The sequence below is a fragment of the Orbicella franksi genome, chromosome 1 (genome assembly GCF_964199315.1).
Source record: "Orbicella franksi chromosome 1, jaOrbFran1.1, whole genome shotgun sequence".
Taxonomy (NCBI): Eukaryota; Metazoa; Cnidaria; class Anthozoa; order Scleractinia; family Merulinidae; genus Orbicella; species Orbicella franksi.
In genome coordinates this window covers 35610680-35628191 of record NC_138145.1, presented here as the reverse complement: position 1 = coordinate 35628191, position 17512 = coordinate 35610680, and the positions used below count along the sequence as shown (strand labels likewise).

The following is a 17512-nucleotide window of genomic DNA, read 5'->3' as shown; positions in this document are numbered from 1 at the left end:
AGGAAGAGAAATAGAAAAGAGCAAAAAAAACAAACTAAAAACAACTAGAAATGTCTGAAAATCATGAAATGACATGATGGTGCATGTGCAATCCAACAAAAGGTGGCATCAAAGCGATAACGAATGTTGGTTTGCATCTTCAAATTGAGTTTTGGCCCATTTGGCAACAATGTGTTGGGAAAAGAGTCGTCAGTTGGTAACAATAGCTTGGAATGGATCCATGGGTTAAAGCTGTTTTAACTTCTTTGAACGAACTGCATCTTCTGAGTGTTCATTTTTGCGTTTAATGGAACTGGTGGCATGTTCCATACTCTCTGTTGTTGTAGATGTTTTGAGTACAAAACAGAATACTATTGATTTGAACTGAAAAACTTTCAAATCATAGTAAGGTATTTCTACAACATGCTTCAGTTTATGTAGTATTAGTGATGCACACTACACACTGTTTTGAACGAGCAATTTATGTGCTTTCGATGTAGACTGAACTTTAAGACAACGAATACTGAGTTGAGCAAACATGTACCTGTTCGTTTTGCTTTTAGCTCTGGTATAGGTAGACCAGGAGAAGAAGACAAGAAAACAGAATTATGAAGTGAAAGACGCGTAACTTTTATTTCGTGCGGATGCCCGAGGAAACAGATCTAGTTCAATTGTGCGTAAATCACATATTGTTACGACAATTTTCAAACGAAATGGGATGCTCTGTGGCCGGTGATCTCTATTTTAAGTTATTTTGAAGATCAGCAGTTTCTACTGCAAAACAAATCATTTTTCTAGGTACAAGACGGATTACAACCTTTCGCACATAAAAGCATCAACGCTACATTTGATATTTCTTCACCTTATGTTAAGGTTCGAGTAAATTAACTACGTACCAGTCTTGTGAATGGATCCTCCTTGTGCTTTACATTTTGGGTATGAACCTAAAAGTTTGGTATTTGCGATAATTTCTTAGTCACAGCTTGCCAGGAGTTTGCTTTTAAAGTACTTTGCCGGGAAGCTTGCGTCATCCATTACTTGGGCTCGCAGAGGAACATTATTATCTTCCGGCCGTTTTGAGGAAAAACTACCGCAGAAAGGAAATTCTTATACACAATAGTTACTTCCCAACCCAGTCCATGACTTGATAGTGGATGAATCTTAACAAGGGAGCGATCTCCATCGGAGTAAATGTTTGTTGCTTTTTCGCATTTCGCATGTGTCACGCCACCAGGAGGTCCTTCGCGCAATCTTGTGCAAAATGAATACGTTTAAACCCACTGATCATTTTTATCTAAATAGTAAATTATTCGTTTTCCTCCTCATCCGAATGTTTTAAACCATATCTTGATCACATGTTTCTCTCCGTGTTCTACATTGCTGGGTTCTCCCGTTATCATTCAGGAAAGGAGCACGGACTATCATTTCTCGATCGTGTTTTCAATTGATCGATCTCGAAATTTTGTGTGTTTTTGAACCTTCAAGGTTTCGGGTTTTGAAAGAAATTGCACTTTCTGACACATTTTTTATAGGTTTCCACATACCTTTAGTCGTTTCATCGCTTTCTTTTAAATTTTCCAACTAATCACCGGATGAAAACTGTGTTCGCGTGGTATTGTTTACCTACATTTAAAATTCCCAGGTAGAGTTTATTGTGACGTCATAATGGCCAAGATCATCGGGCGCACAATCGCATGGCTACGCAAGCGGCTACGCAAGCAAAGTTGACCTCTTCCTCCTGCATGTACCCGACACCACTCCAACCATTTTGTGAGCCCGCGTTCCTTGCCCCACATTACCCGAGACCACCGTGCGCGCCTAATTCCATCAAATCGAGAACGATTCGCATACTAACAACACATTTCTTACATACTACCAACATATTTTTTACTTTTGTCAAATTCCTTGTACGTATACACGCGCGGAATCCTAGGGTGCCTCCTCGGGTTTTGGCCCAGAGGCCAAAACCCTGCGGGGGCAATAAGCGCCCCGGGCGCTAATTCGAGGATTTACGGTATTAGGAAAAGATAGGATGAAATCCTGTCAAAACCTTTGTAGATTTCCTGTAGTATTTCGTTATTTATTTATTGCAAAGATCTGTCTGCTGTGTAGTGTTGTGTGCAAATTTTGATATATCGCAGTTTTCTCTCTTATGGAATGATAATTTGTATCAAACTCTATAAATTGTATTAGGTAATGATTGCTGTAATGAGTCTTTGTAAAAAGAGAAACTGTCATTAATAAATAAAAAAAAGATGGTAAACATTTTTAAATGTGGCATCATTTAGGCGTCGTATGACGACATCATGTCATGAGTCCCAGTCCCCCTTCATTAGAAATCAGGAAAAAGTACTTACCGTGTGGACCAGCATTGAAATATATCAGGAATCCTCTTTCTTCGTTACTTCTGTCTAAGTGAAGTTTTATCAATATCTGGTCTCCAGTTAAAAGAATGTTCTGCCCAGTCCTCTGGCCGCAGTACTTAACAACCATTCTTCCATCATTAACAATCTCTAGATAGTCATACCTTTGAATAAGAAACGGAAATAAGTGGCCGTTATTACCCAACTCAGTTAGTTCAAAGGGTCATTAACTAAGATAAAGCAATCACATATCTCACTTCCTTCATAGCCAAGCTTGGTCGGGACCGCACGGAAAATATTGGTACTCAGTTTTTTGTATGGACTGACTCGTAAAGGCATATGTATACCAACAACGGATATGACAATATACCACAGCTACTGTCATTTTCGAATTTTGTCTTATTAGGTCTATATCGGGGAAATGTGACATGCCAAAGAGATTGACAAAATGTCAGGCTGGCAAAGCGGAGAAGAGCTTCTATTTTTTCCTATTCCCCTAGAACGCAGAAGCTTTATATGCACTCAGAGCTATCAAAATGGTTCTTTCCTCAAACTAAACGCAGCAGTTCAAACCATGAATTCAAATGTGTTGCTTATTATGATGTAAAGGCACGCAGGGCGCCACTATCATGATCAAAGTTTTACTTAACAACTGAGTTAGTTTATCGTCGTTAACATTCACACAGTGTTCGGCAAAAGATTCAATGGTTAGTTTGTCAAGAAACTATGAGAAGTGGCTTAACATATTAACTGAGGTTGTTAAACAACTTTTCATAACATTCGGCTGTCTTTTAGTTGAAGACAGCACCCTAAATTAACCAGAGTTGTCTGTGCATCCTCCCGGCCCCACCAAAGGACATTGTAAGAGTACAAGATTCGATCCGAGTTCTGTTCTGACTAGCTGTCCTTTCTCATAAAGCACGAAGATTCTCATCAAATTTCATTCACTCCACTCCAATTAATCCTTAACAAGTTAAAGGAAGAAACAGATCATGTTGTAGACAGCAGTAGATATAAAAGCTTGAAGTGACAGCTATGTGCTTACCTGCATGATGAATGATCCTCCAATTCAAAATCGATGAAGGAAATGTTCATCGTCATGTTGTGTGGTATAGGAATCGTATAACTGCAGTCTATACTGTATGGGAATTTGTCAGGATATCCAGGACTTTTTAGTGTGTTATTAACCACCAAACCACATCCTGGTTAAGGAAAGGTATATATATCATATAAATTACATATGTATATGAGTTGTCTTTGAGGAAACACGTTGCACAACAGGTATGCATAGGATAACACCAGACCATAAAACAAGAATACTGAATACTGTCACAAACCCTTCAGAGACCCGCACCAGGTAAAGCGCTCATGCTTTAGCCACCAAACTAAAATAGGATAATGGGGATATAGCTACAGATACTCTAGCGTAATGCAACGTCATTATGACGCATTTACTTGATTTCATTGGCCGAAGACATCTTTCGTCGATGCTCCCATCATGTTTGGGAGTGTAATTAAGCAGAAATTCATTAGGTTGGAATGTCTACCAGCTTTGGTTGTCTGTTAGTGGCACTTCCAGGGAGTTGCTTAGGGGACTGAGCAGGCGACCACACCTCCTCTCCTCCCCCCTTCCCCCAACCCCTTCCGCTCTTATTAATGAAAACACTTTATGTTCAAACGGCTCCACCTTACTTTAAGGCGCGAGGGCCTGGAAACTTTGGTTGTCTAACTTACAGAGCGTTATCTTCGCGGCCATATTAATAGGACATTTTTGCTAATTTTTGCTAATGATAATTTGTATCAAACTCTATAAATTGTATTAAGTAATGATTGTTGTAATGAGTCTTTGTAAAAAGAGAAACTTTCAATAATAAATAAAAAAAAGATGGTAAACATTTTTAAATGTGGCATCATTTAGGCGTCGTATGACGACATCATGTCATGAGTCCCAGTCCCCCTTCATTAGAAATCAGGAAAAAGTACTTACCGTGTGGACCAGCATTGAAATATATCAGGAATCCTCTTTCTTCTATACTGCTGTCTGAGTGAAGTTTTATCAATATCTGGTCTCCAGTTAAAAGAATGTTCTTCCCAGTCCTCTGGCCGCAGTACTTACCAACCATTCTTCCGTCATTAACAATCTCTAGATAGTCCCAGCTATGCATAAGAAACGGAAATAAATAGCCATTATTACCCAACTCAGTTAGTTCAAAGGGCCATTAACTAAAATAAAGCAATCACATACCTCACTTCCTTCATGGTCAAGCTTGGTCGGGACCGCACGGAAAATATTGGCTCTCAGTTTTTGTACGGACTGACTTGTAAAAGCCCATATATAACAACAACGGATATGACAATATACCACAGCTACTGTCATTTTCGAATTTTGTCTTATTAGGTCTATCTCAGGGAAATGTGACATGCCAAAGAGATTGACGACATGTCAGGCTGGCAAAGCGGAGAAGAGCTTCTATTTTTTCCTATTCCCCTAGAACGCAGAAGCTTTATATGCACTCAGAGCTATCAAAATGGTTCTTTCCTCAAACTAAACGCAGCAGTTCAAACCATGAATTCAAATGTGTTGCTTATTATGATGTAAAGGCACGCAGGGCGCCACTATCATGATCAAAGTTTTACTTAACAACTGAGTTAGTTTATCGTCGTTAACATTCACACAGTGTTCGGCAAAAGATTCAATGGTTAGTTTGTCAAGAAACTATGAGAAGTGGCTTAACATATTAACTGAGGTTGTTAAACAACTTTTCATAACATTCGGCTGTCTTTTAGTTGAAGACAGCACCCTAAATTAACCAGAGTTGTCTGTGCATCCTCCCGGCCCCACCAAAGGACATTGCAAGAGTACAAGATTCGATCCGAGTTCTGTTCTGACTAGCTGTCCTTTCTCATAAAGCACAAAGATTCTCATCAAATTTCATTCACTCCACTCCATTTAATCCTTAACAAGTTAAAGGAAGAAACAGATCATGTTGTAGACAGCAGTAGATATAAAAGCTTGAAGTGACAGCTATGTGCTTACCTGCATGATGAATGATCCTCCAATTCAAAATCGATGAAGGAAATGTTCATCGTCATGTTGTGTGGTATAGGAATCGTATAACTGCAGTCCATATCACTTGGGTATTTGTTAGGATATCCAGGACTTTTTAGTGTGTTATTAACCACCAAACCACATCCTGGTTAAGGAAAGGTATATATATCATATAAATTACATATGTATATGAGTTGTCTTTGAGGAAACACATTGCACAACAGGTATGTATAGGATAACACCAGACCATAAAACAAGAATACTGAATACTGTCTCAAACCCTTCAGAGGCCAGCACCAGGTAAAGCGCTCATGCTTTAGCCACCAAACTAAAATAGGATAATGGGGATATAGCTACAGATACTCTAGCGTAATGCAACGTCATTAAGACACATTTACTTGATTTCATTGGCCGAAGACATCTTTCATCGATGCTCCCATCATATTTGGGAGCGTAATCAAGCAGAAATTCATTAGGTTGGAATGTCTACCAGCTTTGGTTGTCTGTTAGTGGCACTTCCAGGGAGTTGCTTAGGGGACTGAGCAGGCGACCACACCTCCTCTCCTCCCCCCTTCCCCCAACCCCTTCTGCTCTCATTAACGAAAACACTTTATGCTCAAACGGCTCCACCTTACTTTAAGGCGCGAGGGCCTGGAAACTTTGGATGTCTAGCTTACAGAGCGTTGTCTTGGCGGCCATATTAATAGGAAATTTTTGCACTTTCTAAAAGAGAGATATGGTCATTGTCATTTGACGTCATTATGACGTCATTATGACAGCTTTGAAATACTGAAAGTAAGATTTCTTCGTTTCTTTAACAGCAACTCACGAGAGCATATATAAAGGCGGTAATCCTAGACAGAAAGAACCGTTTCCATGACAGTCGTGACTGTAAACACTTTGACAGGAAGTGAATAGAAACGCCTAGATTACATCAATATCGTAACACTTTGGATGAAAGGTATACCAAACAGTGTTCCTTACCATAGCACAGGCCAAGGTTTTTATAAGCAATAGACCACAAGTTTCTATGGTTTATAGGCTGATAAACCACGCGGGATGTTGGAAGAACACGCGAGAAAAATTCGTAAATCACGACCCGCAGGCGATAATTCAGAAGACACTCGAAATTTCCATGAGTTTATTGGCACAATAAACCATAGCTGATTGACCAATCAGAGCGCGCGCATTGATTTGGTTATTATATAAAAATAAATATATAATAAGCTTTAATATATAATTAAGGTTACACAATACCTCTGCGGGTGCACTTCAGAAATAAATTTGTACCAGCGTTGTTTTAAAAGGAAACTACCACAAACTATATATATCAATAGAAAGGTTATAAACTGTGCAATTCGGCAAAAATATTCACTGTTTTGTTGAGGAGAAAGAAGCTGGAAAACGGAAAACCACCGACTGTCATTCGGCCGAATTAATTGGGTATCAAACGCAAGCAGTAATGTTTAATAACCGTACAGTGTTAATCAGCAGGCAACAATCTCTCAAAGGGTGTCGAGGTTTCCTGTATTCTTATTGCTTATCTTTTAATAGACCCATAAAGTTATCGAATAATTTGCCCACCCTATTATGTTCGCGCCTGTCACAAAAGAAATGTTCATGATATAAAAAATCCCCGACGCGCTTTTGTCCCTTGATCCTCAAGTGACATTCTGGCAAAATCTCGTGACAATCTACCAACTCTACATACCCTATTAATCCATTTAAAGAGATGGTATTCCCGAGAACAACTTTTGCGAGTCATCGCCGTTTGAAGAGTTGTAAACATGTCACGCCTTCACTCCGATGTATGTCGACAGAATATACCGCCAGCCAATGAAATCATGGCACCCCTAGTGTTCACAGCAAGCGAAATGATTCCAAGGCAATAATAGTATAACAGTCACGTTCTCCTTATTGAACTTCAGCATGCGTTTATAGAGAGGTCTTCACCGCTCGTGAGAAATAGGAAAAACCAAGAGAAATAAGCGGGGTAAGAGTACAGGTATGAGTACGCACGATCCCTTGCCGCTGTTGGTCAAAGTTTTCTTCTTGCCTTCGAGGAATTCTGCTTTTGTCTTTTTCTTGGGTCCTGGCTTCGATTTTTTCGCTGTCCCAGGACTTTTATCTTCTTTTTTAAGCACGTTTCATGACCTCAAAAAAGAGTGATAGGCGGCAGGGAAGAACGAATTAATTCGAGAACTCCACTGCGAAATAGCATGTCAACAAAAAATGCTAATGAGGCCCTTGTAATAAGAACCACCGGAGGAAGCTGTTTCGAGCAAAAAGTTGACACGCTATGTGGATTATGACACCTAACTGTTTTATTAACTTTTGTTTAAAAAAACCTTTTTTAAAAAATAACTCGCGCGCGCTGTCTCTGTAAAAACCAACCACTAATTTTACTTCGAAAATTCGATTTTTTTTATAAGCTGGGATTTCGAAGCCCTTACCTAGTCAATCGCTAAAATGAGTTTTACTTGATTAAAAATTCTAATCGAAGTTTTCTAGGATTGATTGAAGTTCGGTCAGCTCGACACAAGTTGCATGCCTGCCGAAACTGGAAAAATAGCACATATTGCCGGCGCTCTAAAAAAAATATAATATTCGCTCAAAAGTCCCAATTCTTTTTTTAAACTATAGATATATCATAGCAGGTTGTTTAGCCATGTTGCAATTATAATTCAATGTTGTTCCTTCAACGGTTAAAAGAAGATTTTCTACCCGTTAAATCGAGTTTTGAACCAAACGCGAAAATAGCTCTACTTTGAAGGCACGTTTTAAAAATGTGGCACCTGTTTGAAACTGCTGAACTACATGAATAGAAATTATAAATGTACCTTAATTTAAAACAATAATAAAATTTGCCTGCCCACTTGGTTTTCAAAACTAACGACTGCTTAAAGTTCAGGAAATTTTGAAAATATTCCAGCAAGTAACTAACACACTCGCCTCCGTAAAGTGCTCCGATAAATTCACGTAAATCTCTTACCTGGCTTCAAGATTAAAGTTTTGGTCCTTTGTAGCGATCGTTGAAACCTAGGTAGCATTAAAACTGCCAGCTCTTCCTTCCAGCTGTAGGTTTGTATATAAAGTACATTTATACGCTCCTCATCCGTGTCGAGCGTGACGATCACATACTTCGATGTTCTTTCTATTACTGACAATTGTTTTCCTCGAAGCCGGTTTAATCATGTGGAGTCCTCTCGAAAGGTTTGTAGAAGCACTCTTTTGGACAACTCTCCGCATATGGTTAGCCAAATGTTGCAAAATTCAACAACTTGGACCTTCATATTCAACAACTTATATTTATGTTCAACAACATATATTTATATTCAACATTTTATATTTATATTCAACGATACGCATTTTCTTTCAACTTCAACCCAAATTATTTTCATTCAACAAAAATATTTGTTCAACTTCAACCAAAAATAATATCATTCAACAAAAATATTTGTTCAACTTCAACCAAAAATAATTTCATTCAACAAAAATATTTGTTCAACTTCAACCGAAAATAATTTCATTCAACAACAATATTTGTTCAACTTCAACCCAGATTATTTTCATTCAACAAAAATATTTGTTCAACTTCAACCAAAAATAATTTCATTCAACAACAATATTTGTTCAACTTCAACCACAATTATTTTTATTCAACAATAAAGTTCCCGGACATTCAAAATAGTCATTCAACAAAATTCCCCGTCCCACCCCCTGAACTACCCCGAACGCTGTCACAAATCCCTAGTGTTTTGGGTACCCAAACCACTGAAAGCGTAAAACTGATGCAAGTGAAATCATCCACAATTCTGCTCAAAACTCATTTATCTTCTTACGAAGCTTTGTCTCAATAAATTAAAGCGTTCTTTAGCTTGATATAAACACAATACGTCTCTGAAAATAGTCGCAATTCATAACAGACTGTCTGATCCGAGTCCGCAGTTATAACGACATATAAAACCGAATTCACGCGCCAAAGATCCTTGTATGAACATGCGCTTGGTGCCTATTGATAACCCTTGAAATGCACGTTATTCAAAACGAGAAAGGCGCTTTCTAAACCTCCGATAGTGCGGCGATTAAAATCAATATGCGAACGAACGGCCGTCACGCAATATGCAGGTCTCAAGCTGTGACCGACCTCTGTATATGTTGCCTGTCGGAAATAAACTCTGGCTTAGACTTGTTTGTCGCTCTTTCCTTGACCATCCCTCCTAGTGTACGTAGATTTTGCCGGGGAACAGTTCTCTATGCCATGAAATAAGTTTTTTGCTTCGGAGACAAAACCAAAATAAATATAAATAAAGTATATACAAGGCTAATCCTTGGATACAGGGAAAGTCTTAGACTTGTTTATTTCTCGCTCTTTCCTTAACCATCCCTCCTATTAGATTTTGCCATTAAAGCAGTTTTTTTCTTCGGAGACAATTCTATAAAAAATGCAAATAAAGTAGACAAGACTACGTCCTTTGAACACTGGGAAAGTGGGATACTTAAATCCCTGGTGATATATGGGTATCCCTTTCCAATATGCTTGTTTGTTATCGTTTCTTTAATTCAGGGTAGCCAAATCGACCGAGGATTAAAAGGCAAAGCAAACCTTTTATATCTTCATCTTATATATTCCGGCAAAATCTACATATACTAGGAGGGATGGTAAAGGAAAGAGCGACAAACAAGTCTAAGCCAGAGTTTATTTCCGACAGGCAACATATACAGAGGTCGGTCACAGCTTGAGACCTGCATATTGCGTGACGGCCGTTCGTTCGCATATTGATTTTAATCGCCGCACTATCGGAGGTTTAGAAAGCGCCTTTCTCGTTTTGAATAACGTGCATTTCAAGGGTTATCAATAGGCACCAAGCGCATGTTCATACAAGGATCTTTGGCGCGTGAATTCGGTTTTATATGTCGTTATAACTGCGGACTCGGATCAGACAGTCTGTTATGAATTGCGACTATTTTCAGAGACGTATTGTGTTTATATCAAGCTAAAGAACGCTTTAATTTATTGAGACAAAGCTTCGTAAGAGGATAAATGGGTTTTGAGCAGAATTGTGGATGATTTCACTTGCATCAGTTTTACGCTTTCAGTGGTTTGGGTACCCAAAACACTAGGGATTTGTGACAGCGTTCGGGGTAGTTCAGGGGGTGGGACGGGGAATTTTGTTGAATGACTATTTTGAATGTCCGGGAACTTTATTGTTGAATAAAAATAATTGTGGTTGAAGTTGAACAAATATTGTTGTTGAATGAAATTATTTTTGGTTGAAGTTGAACAAATATTTTTGTTGAATGAAAATAATCTGGGTTGAAGTTGAACAAATATTGTTGTTGAATGAAATTATTTTCGGTTGAAGTTGAACAAATATTTTTGTTGAATGAAATTATTTTTGGTTGAAGTTGAACAAATATTTTTGTTGAATGATATTATTTTTGGTTGAAGTTGAACAAATATTTTTGTTGAATGAAAATAATTTGGGTTGAAGTTGAAAGAAAATGCGTATCGTTGAATATAAATATAAAATGTTGAATATAAATATATGTTGTTGAACATAAATATAAGTTGTTGAATATGAAGGTCCAAGTTGTTGAATTTTGCAACATTTGGCTAACCATATCCGCACACGTACATGTATGAATGGTAAACGGTGATCCGGGGAGCCAAGGAAGGATTGATAAATGCCACAGCCATTTTGTGTTTACAACAGGTATTTTAGTTCCCAATCTTCCCGTGAGTGTAACGGTGTCACAGTGATTTGGGTATCCCCGTGTTTTGGTACCCCCGTACCCAAATCCCTAGTGTTTTGGGTACCCAAAACACTGAAAGCGTTAAATGCCACAGACTGGGGCAATTGAAATCATCCATAATTCTGCTCAAAAACCATTTATATTCTTACGAAGCTTTGTCTCAATAAATAAAAGCTTTCTTAATCTTGATATAAACACATAACGTCGCTGAAAATAGTCACAAGTTATAACAGACTGTCTCAACCGAGTCCGCATTTATAACGACATACAAAACCGGATTCACGCGCCGAAGTTCGTTGTATGAACATGCGCTTAGTGCCTATCGATAACCCTTGAAATGCACGTCATTTTAAACAAGAAAGGCGCATTCTAAACCTCGGATAGTTCGGCGATTGAATAAAATCAATATGGGAGCGGGCACACTGAGATACGGCCGTCACGCAATATGCAGGTCTCAAGCTGTGACTGAGCTCTGTGTGTGTTGCCAGTCTGAAATAAACTTTGTCTCAGACTTGTTTATTTATCGCTCTTTCCTTGATTATCTGTCCTATTACTTCCCTTTCCAATGTGTCTGCTTGTTATTGTTTCTTTAATTAAGGGTAACCAAATCTAAAACGCAAAGCAAACTTACAAAGACGAAATTAATTCCACTGAGGAAAGGACTAGATCGAAATGCTGAAATGTAAGGGATACCCAAATCCCTAGTGATGTGGGTATCTATCTATCTATAAATCTATAAATCAGGGTAGCCAAATCGACCGAAGATAAGAAAAAAAGCGAACTTGCAAAGACGAAAGTCATTCCAATGAGGAAAGGACTAGAAATGCTAAAACGTAAGGGATACCCAAATCCCTAGTGATGTGGGTATCTATCTATCTATAAATCTATAAATCAGGGTAGCCAAATCAACCGAAGATAAGAAAAAAAGCGAACTTGCAAAGACGAAAGTCATTCCAATGAGGAAAGGACTACAAATGCTAAAACGGAAGGGATACCCAAATCCCTGGTGATATGGGTATCCCCTTCCAATATGTTTATTTGTTATCGTTTCTTTAATTCAGGGTAGCCAAATCGACCAAAGATAAAAAAAAAAAAGCAAAGCAAAATTACAAAGACGAAAGTTCCAATGAGGAACGAGGACTAGATCGAAATGCTGAAATGTAAGGGAGACCCAAATCCCTACTGATATGGGTATCCCCTTCCCGAGTGTTTGTTTTTTTCTTGTTTTTTTTTTTAATTCAGGGTAGGCAAATCCGCCGAAGATTAAAAGGAAAAGAAAACTTACAAAGACGAAAGTCATTCCAACGAGGAAAGGACTAGATCGAAATGCTAAACTGTAAGGGATGCCCAAATCCCTAGTGATATGTGTATTCCCTTCCAGAGTGTTTGTTTGCTATCGTTTCTTTAATCCATGGTATAGCCAAATGAACCGAACATTAAAAGGCAAAGTAAACTTTCAAAGACAAAGGTCATTCGAGTAAGGAAAGGACTAGAAATGCTAAAATGTAGGGGATACCCAAATCCCTAGTGACCTCACCATTCAACGAGGAAATGATTGGAAATGTTAAAATGTAAGGGAGAGCTGAATATTTGGTATACATAAATCTTTAGTGATACTGGTATCCCCGTCCAGTACATGGCTGTGTGCCGAGAACATTCCAAACGAGAATACAACTTTACAAATCAGCAGTTTATTAGATACTCCACCTAATATAATTATCGTGTTTTTGAGACGCGCCCTATGAGAATATAATAGGCGTAAAGGGAAATAACCAGCTGTTAGGTTGACTATAATAACAAAACAAAGAAAATCTATTCCAGTAGTCAATGCTGAAACTTGGCTTTATAATATTAGGGAAAGTACGAGAAATGACATGTCGTATGCCCTTGGCCATACGATCAAGATCGTCTTTGGACATTTTTAAAAACGATTGAAAACATATCTTTTTAAAATCGCCTATGACTGTTTATAATTTTTGTAAATCTTAGTTACATGAGCCGTTTTGTATTTTTGTATTTCTAGCACATTTTATCCTTTTTATAAATCTTTGTTTTAGTTTGTTAGCTTCTTTTTATATGTAAAGTGCTTCTGAATATTTCATAGTATTAGCGCTATATAAATGTATAATTATTATTACTATTATTGTTATTGTCATTGTCATTGTCATTGTCATTGTCATTGTCATTGTCATTGTCATTGTTATTGCTATTGTTATTGTTATTATGGTATCCTTAGTCGACCGATCATATCCATATTTTCAGTGACATGTTATGGGTAAGGATAGGAAATTTCTAGTTTCACCTCATAATATTGCCTGAATACGGTAGTTTTTTCAACCGTTTTTACTAATGATATTATGGAATCTCTGTGTCCTCTGCAGTATAGAGACAGTTGTGTACTTACTATCAGATTGGAGTCTCGGCAAACCCATAGTCAAAATCGAGTTCACAAGAAGGAGAAAAAAAATCACTTTTTAAACCGACGCAGTATTTCACCAGTTACGTATGTCATACGGTGGGCGATCATTTTCACCGTTGGGCCAGCAGCTGTCTTTCTGTCCCATCTCAAGTGCTTCGGGAAGTGACGAGCTAATTGTTCTTCCAAGTTTTAAATTAAAGTTTTAAGTTTTTTCTTCTTCTCTTTTTACAATAATATTTGAAGTTTTTGCAAAATTTTCGCAAAACTAGCTTTTCGTTTTTGGAAAACCCTGCCGGATATTTCTGGCTTTTGACATATTCTAAAATATTTCTATATTTTGCAGAATCCATCCTTCCAACATTTTCCGTATTTCCCGCGAAAATCCTCTCAAATCCCGACTCGCATCGATGATTTAGACACGTGGAAAAGGGAATAGAGGCCTCATAGAGGGGGTGGGGGAGAAGGGAGGTTGGGGTAGAGGCTAAGTAATTCATATCCCGTTAATGTTTGGACTAAATATTTTGTATCCCGTAAATTTTTCTTCAGTCAAAAATCAACAATTTTAATACAAAGATCTCCGGGGACACTCTCGGTCTACTTTAAGGCATAAATTTCTTTTTGTTACCTTCATTTCGACAGGAGCCCATCTCAGTCCTTTCCGAGTTGAATGGTGAATGGTATATTCGGTCGGTTTGGCTACCCTTAATTCGAACTAAAGAAACGATAACACCTAGTCATATTGATCCTCAGACTCTTTCTCTCACAAAGCCTCTTTTAATGTAAGTTTGTAAATGGATAGCGGTTTATTTGTTACTGGGGGTAACCCTACGATGGAGTAGCGTTCCATCAAGGGGGCAGTAGAAATGCTTCTAATCGGTTCAGGTTACGGAAATTGGAAATAAGTGCCTCTAGCTTTGAAAATTTAAGGAGGCACTGAAAACTATTTACAGAATTTTTTTAAACTTTGCCAAAAGTTGCGTCGGTGTTTTTAGCAGGTCATACATGATACTGTTGCTATGGTAACCCACTGTGTCACGAAAAGGACGTGATAAACAATGACTGAGCAGGTCTCTGATGCAATGATTGTAGCATCAACTGATAAAGAGTGGTTATAATGACCTATCAAAATCTAAGTCTTGGAAAGTGCTGGGAACTGTTAGAGCCACCTTTAAGGTACCTAACTTCAGGTTAAACGTATTTAGACAATGACATTAAAAACAGCAAATCATTGTCCTTCTTTAAGGAAAAGCTTAAAACTTTGTAAATAATGCCCTATCTAACTGCTGAATTATCTTAAAATTAGTTTTATATTGTGATACCAATTATTTTATTTCTTGTCTTGTTTTTAATTTTTATTATGATTTGCAGGGCCCCACTGAAAACCGCCAAGGCGAGTGGGCTCCCTGGATAAATATCATCATCATCATCATCATCATCATTATCATTATTATTATTATTACTATTATTATTATATTATTATTATCATATTATTATTATTTTACATATGAGAGTGCAATTTGGACTATGGTTGAAAAACGACTTACTTCCACCAGCTGATGGTTTCTCTCCAAAGTAAGTCATGTGTCTCCTACAGTAGAAGCCGCCAGCAAATCGATTGTTTGGACCAATCCATTTAGCATTCGTTGGCAATCTATTGACTCTTAACCAACCGCTGTTACCGGCGTGAATTGTGGCCACTGGCCAATTGCTGTCGTCAAATCCGGTAGTGTACCAGTTTCTTATGGCTTGAGTTGTGCACTTCCATTTGTTGTCAGTTACGATGCCGTTTGCGAACGAAGCGATGAGTCCTGTAGGGCCGCCTCTGTTTTTCACATAAATGGCAACGACTTGAAGATTTTCAGGGAAGTAGAAGCTGTAAGAAAATTTTTAAATTTGTTTCAGACTGAAGAACAGCATTGAAATGTGAGCACAACTAAACATATTGAGAAGCAGACCTCAGGACATGCAACTTTTACCTGAAGTGAGACTCAAAAGCAATGGCCATTTTTTCATTACAGATCCCTACACAAGTTATTTTGGAGACAGTGGCCTCATGGTTAGTGCGCTCGTCTCCGGATCGAGCGGTCCGGGTTCACGCCCTAGCCGGGAACGTTGTGTTGTGTTTTCGGGCAAGACACCTTACTCTCAAAATGCCTCTCTACCTAGGTGTTCAAAAGAGTACCGGCGAATTTGAATTTAATGCTGGGGGTAACCCTGCGATGAACTAGCATCCTATCCAAGTGGAGGAGAAATACTCCTAGTCGCCTCATGCTATATGGCCTGATGGGCCACTTGGTTCGTGTGCAAGACCTTTCCTTTACACAAGTTATCTTATTACCTCGGAGGAACTTTATATCTTCCATTGTCCCTTCCTAGGTATCTTCCATTGGCGTAGACCCATGCTTGATCATCTCCGGTAATCAAACCTTCCATTCCTGTTAACATCACACGCGAACATTTGTTATATTCACTAAATCCTTCTTTGTACTATACAGAAAAAAATCACGACCACTCTGCTGGTCCGACTACGTTGCTACAGCTTCCCTTACTCAAACGCAGAGATTAGCGCGATGGTCATTGGACGCAGATGCCTTCATGTCTTTGCTCAGCAGCGTTCGACCCAAAAATGAAACTTTAAGGGTGCGTAATGAGCTACCTACCGCGAGCGGGAGAATTTTCCCATTTCAACTCCTGCGTCTGCCCCCTGCCTGCCCCGGCTTTCGCGCTCGTAGTAACAATCCCCTTTTCACTTGAAACGTTTTCCAGAACACTTTAATTCACTTCAGATAATATCACTAGTTCAGCAGTTTCAAACAGGTGCCACATTTTTAAAACGTGCCTTCAAAGTAGGGAGACAAACAATACACTACAAGGCTGATACTACGTGAAAAACGTTTCGAGACACCAACATGACAAGAACCGATAAAGTACGATCGCTACGGTGGACAGCTGTTTCGCCCTTCTTGGGGCTCGTCTGCACTGTGTAGCGAAGATATGTAACGCCAGCCCAATTAACCAACGCACATAAATTGCAAAATGACCCGTTCACTATATCAAGTTCCGTACTTTGAACTCACATGCGCCCCGAAACACGCGTTGCCACATCACGTGTTTCGGGGCGCAAGGAGACAAAGTGTCGAGATTGGTGTCTCGAAAAGCAAAAGAATAAATGTGGCTGGACAAGGCCAGCCTAAACATTAAACATTCAACCGCATGGCCAGTACCATGCTTTATAAACGCAGCGTATCGGATCTGAAAAGACCTACGGTCCGAAAATACATAAATGAGAAACCAGAAACTCATGTAGATCTCATGTATCAGATCTCATGTAAATCCTACGTTGGCAGCGTTTATCGTATGCGGTCCCTTGCAGTTTCTGGGTTCTTCAAAGTAGAGCTATTTTCGCGTTTGGTTCAAAACGGGTGGAAAATCTTCTTTTAACCGTTGAGGGAACAACATTGAATTATAATTGCAACATGGCTAAACAAACTGCTATGATATATCTATAGTTGAAAAAAAGAATTGGGACTTTTGAGCGAATATTATTTTTTTTAGGGCGCCGGCAATTTGTGCTATTTTTCCAGTTTCGACAGGCATGCAACTTGTGTCGAGCTGACCGAACTTCAATCAATCCTAGAAAACTTCAATTAGAATTTTGAATCAAATAAAACTCATTTTAGTGATTGACTAGGTCAGGGCTTCGAAATCCTAGCTTATGAGAAAAAGCGAATTTTCGAAGTAAAATCAGTGGTCGGTTTTTACAGAGACAACCTCTTAACGTTTTACTTTCATTTTCTCGGAAATGTTAGATTTTATAGCGACCTTTTTGTTTTGCTTAACAAGAAAAACTCGACAGAAGTGGCACTCTCAAGGTATTGTGTAACCTTAAGAATTAGATTATGAGCTCGCGATTTCCATCGCATGATAGCCGACGAACAGGCTCAA

At 38.6% G+C, this 17512-nt stretch overlaps 1 protein-coding gene across 1 annotated transcript; it reads right to left on the bottom strand.

Moving 5' to 3' along the window:
* Nucleotides 1–3503: 3503 nt before the first annotated feature.
* LOC145480345 (mannan-binding lectin serine protease 1-like) lies at nt 3504–15575 on the bottom strand. The gene is made up of 4 exons (XM_081458638.1): nt 15544–15575; nt 15112–15440; nt 5380–5536; nt 3504–4499 (listed from the first exon to the last, which is right to left on the bottom strand). The coding sequence occupies exons 1-4, from the start codon at nt 15570–15572 to the stop codon at nt 4277–4279; spliced, it is 738 nt and encodes a 245-aa protein (XP_081314764.1). The 5' UTR covers nt 15573–15575; the 3' UTR covers nt 3504–4276.
* Between the last annotated feature and the right edge of the window lie 1937 nt (nt 15576–17512).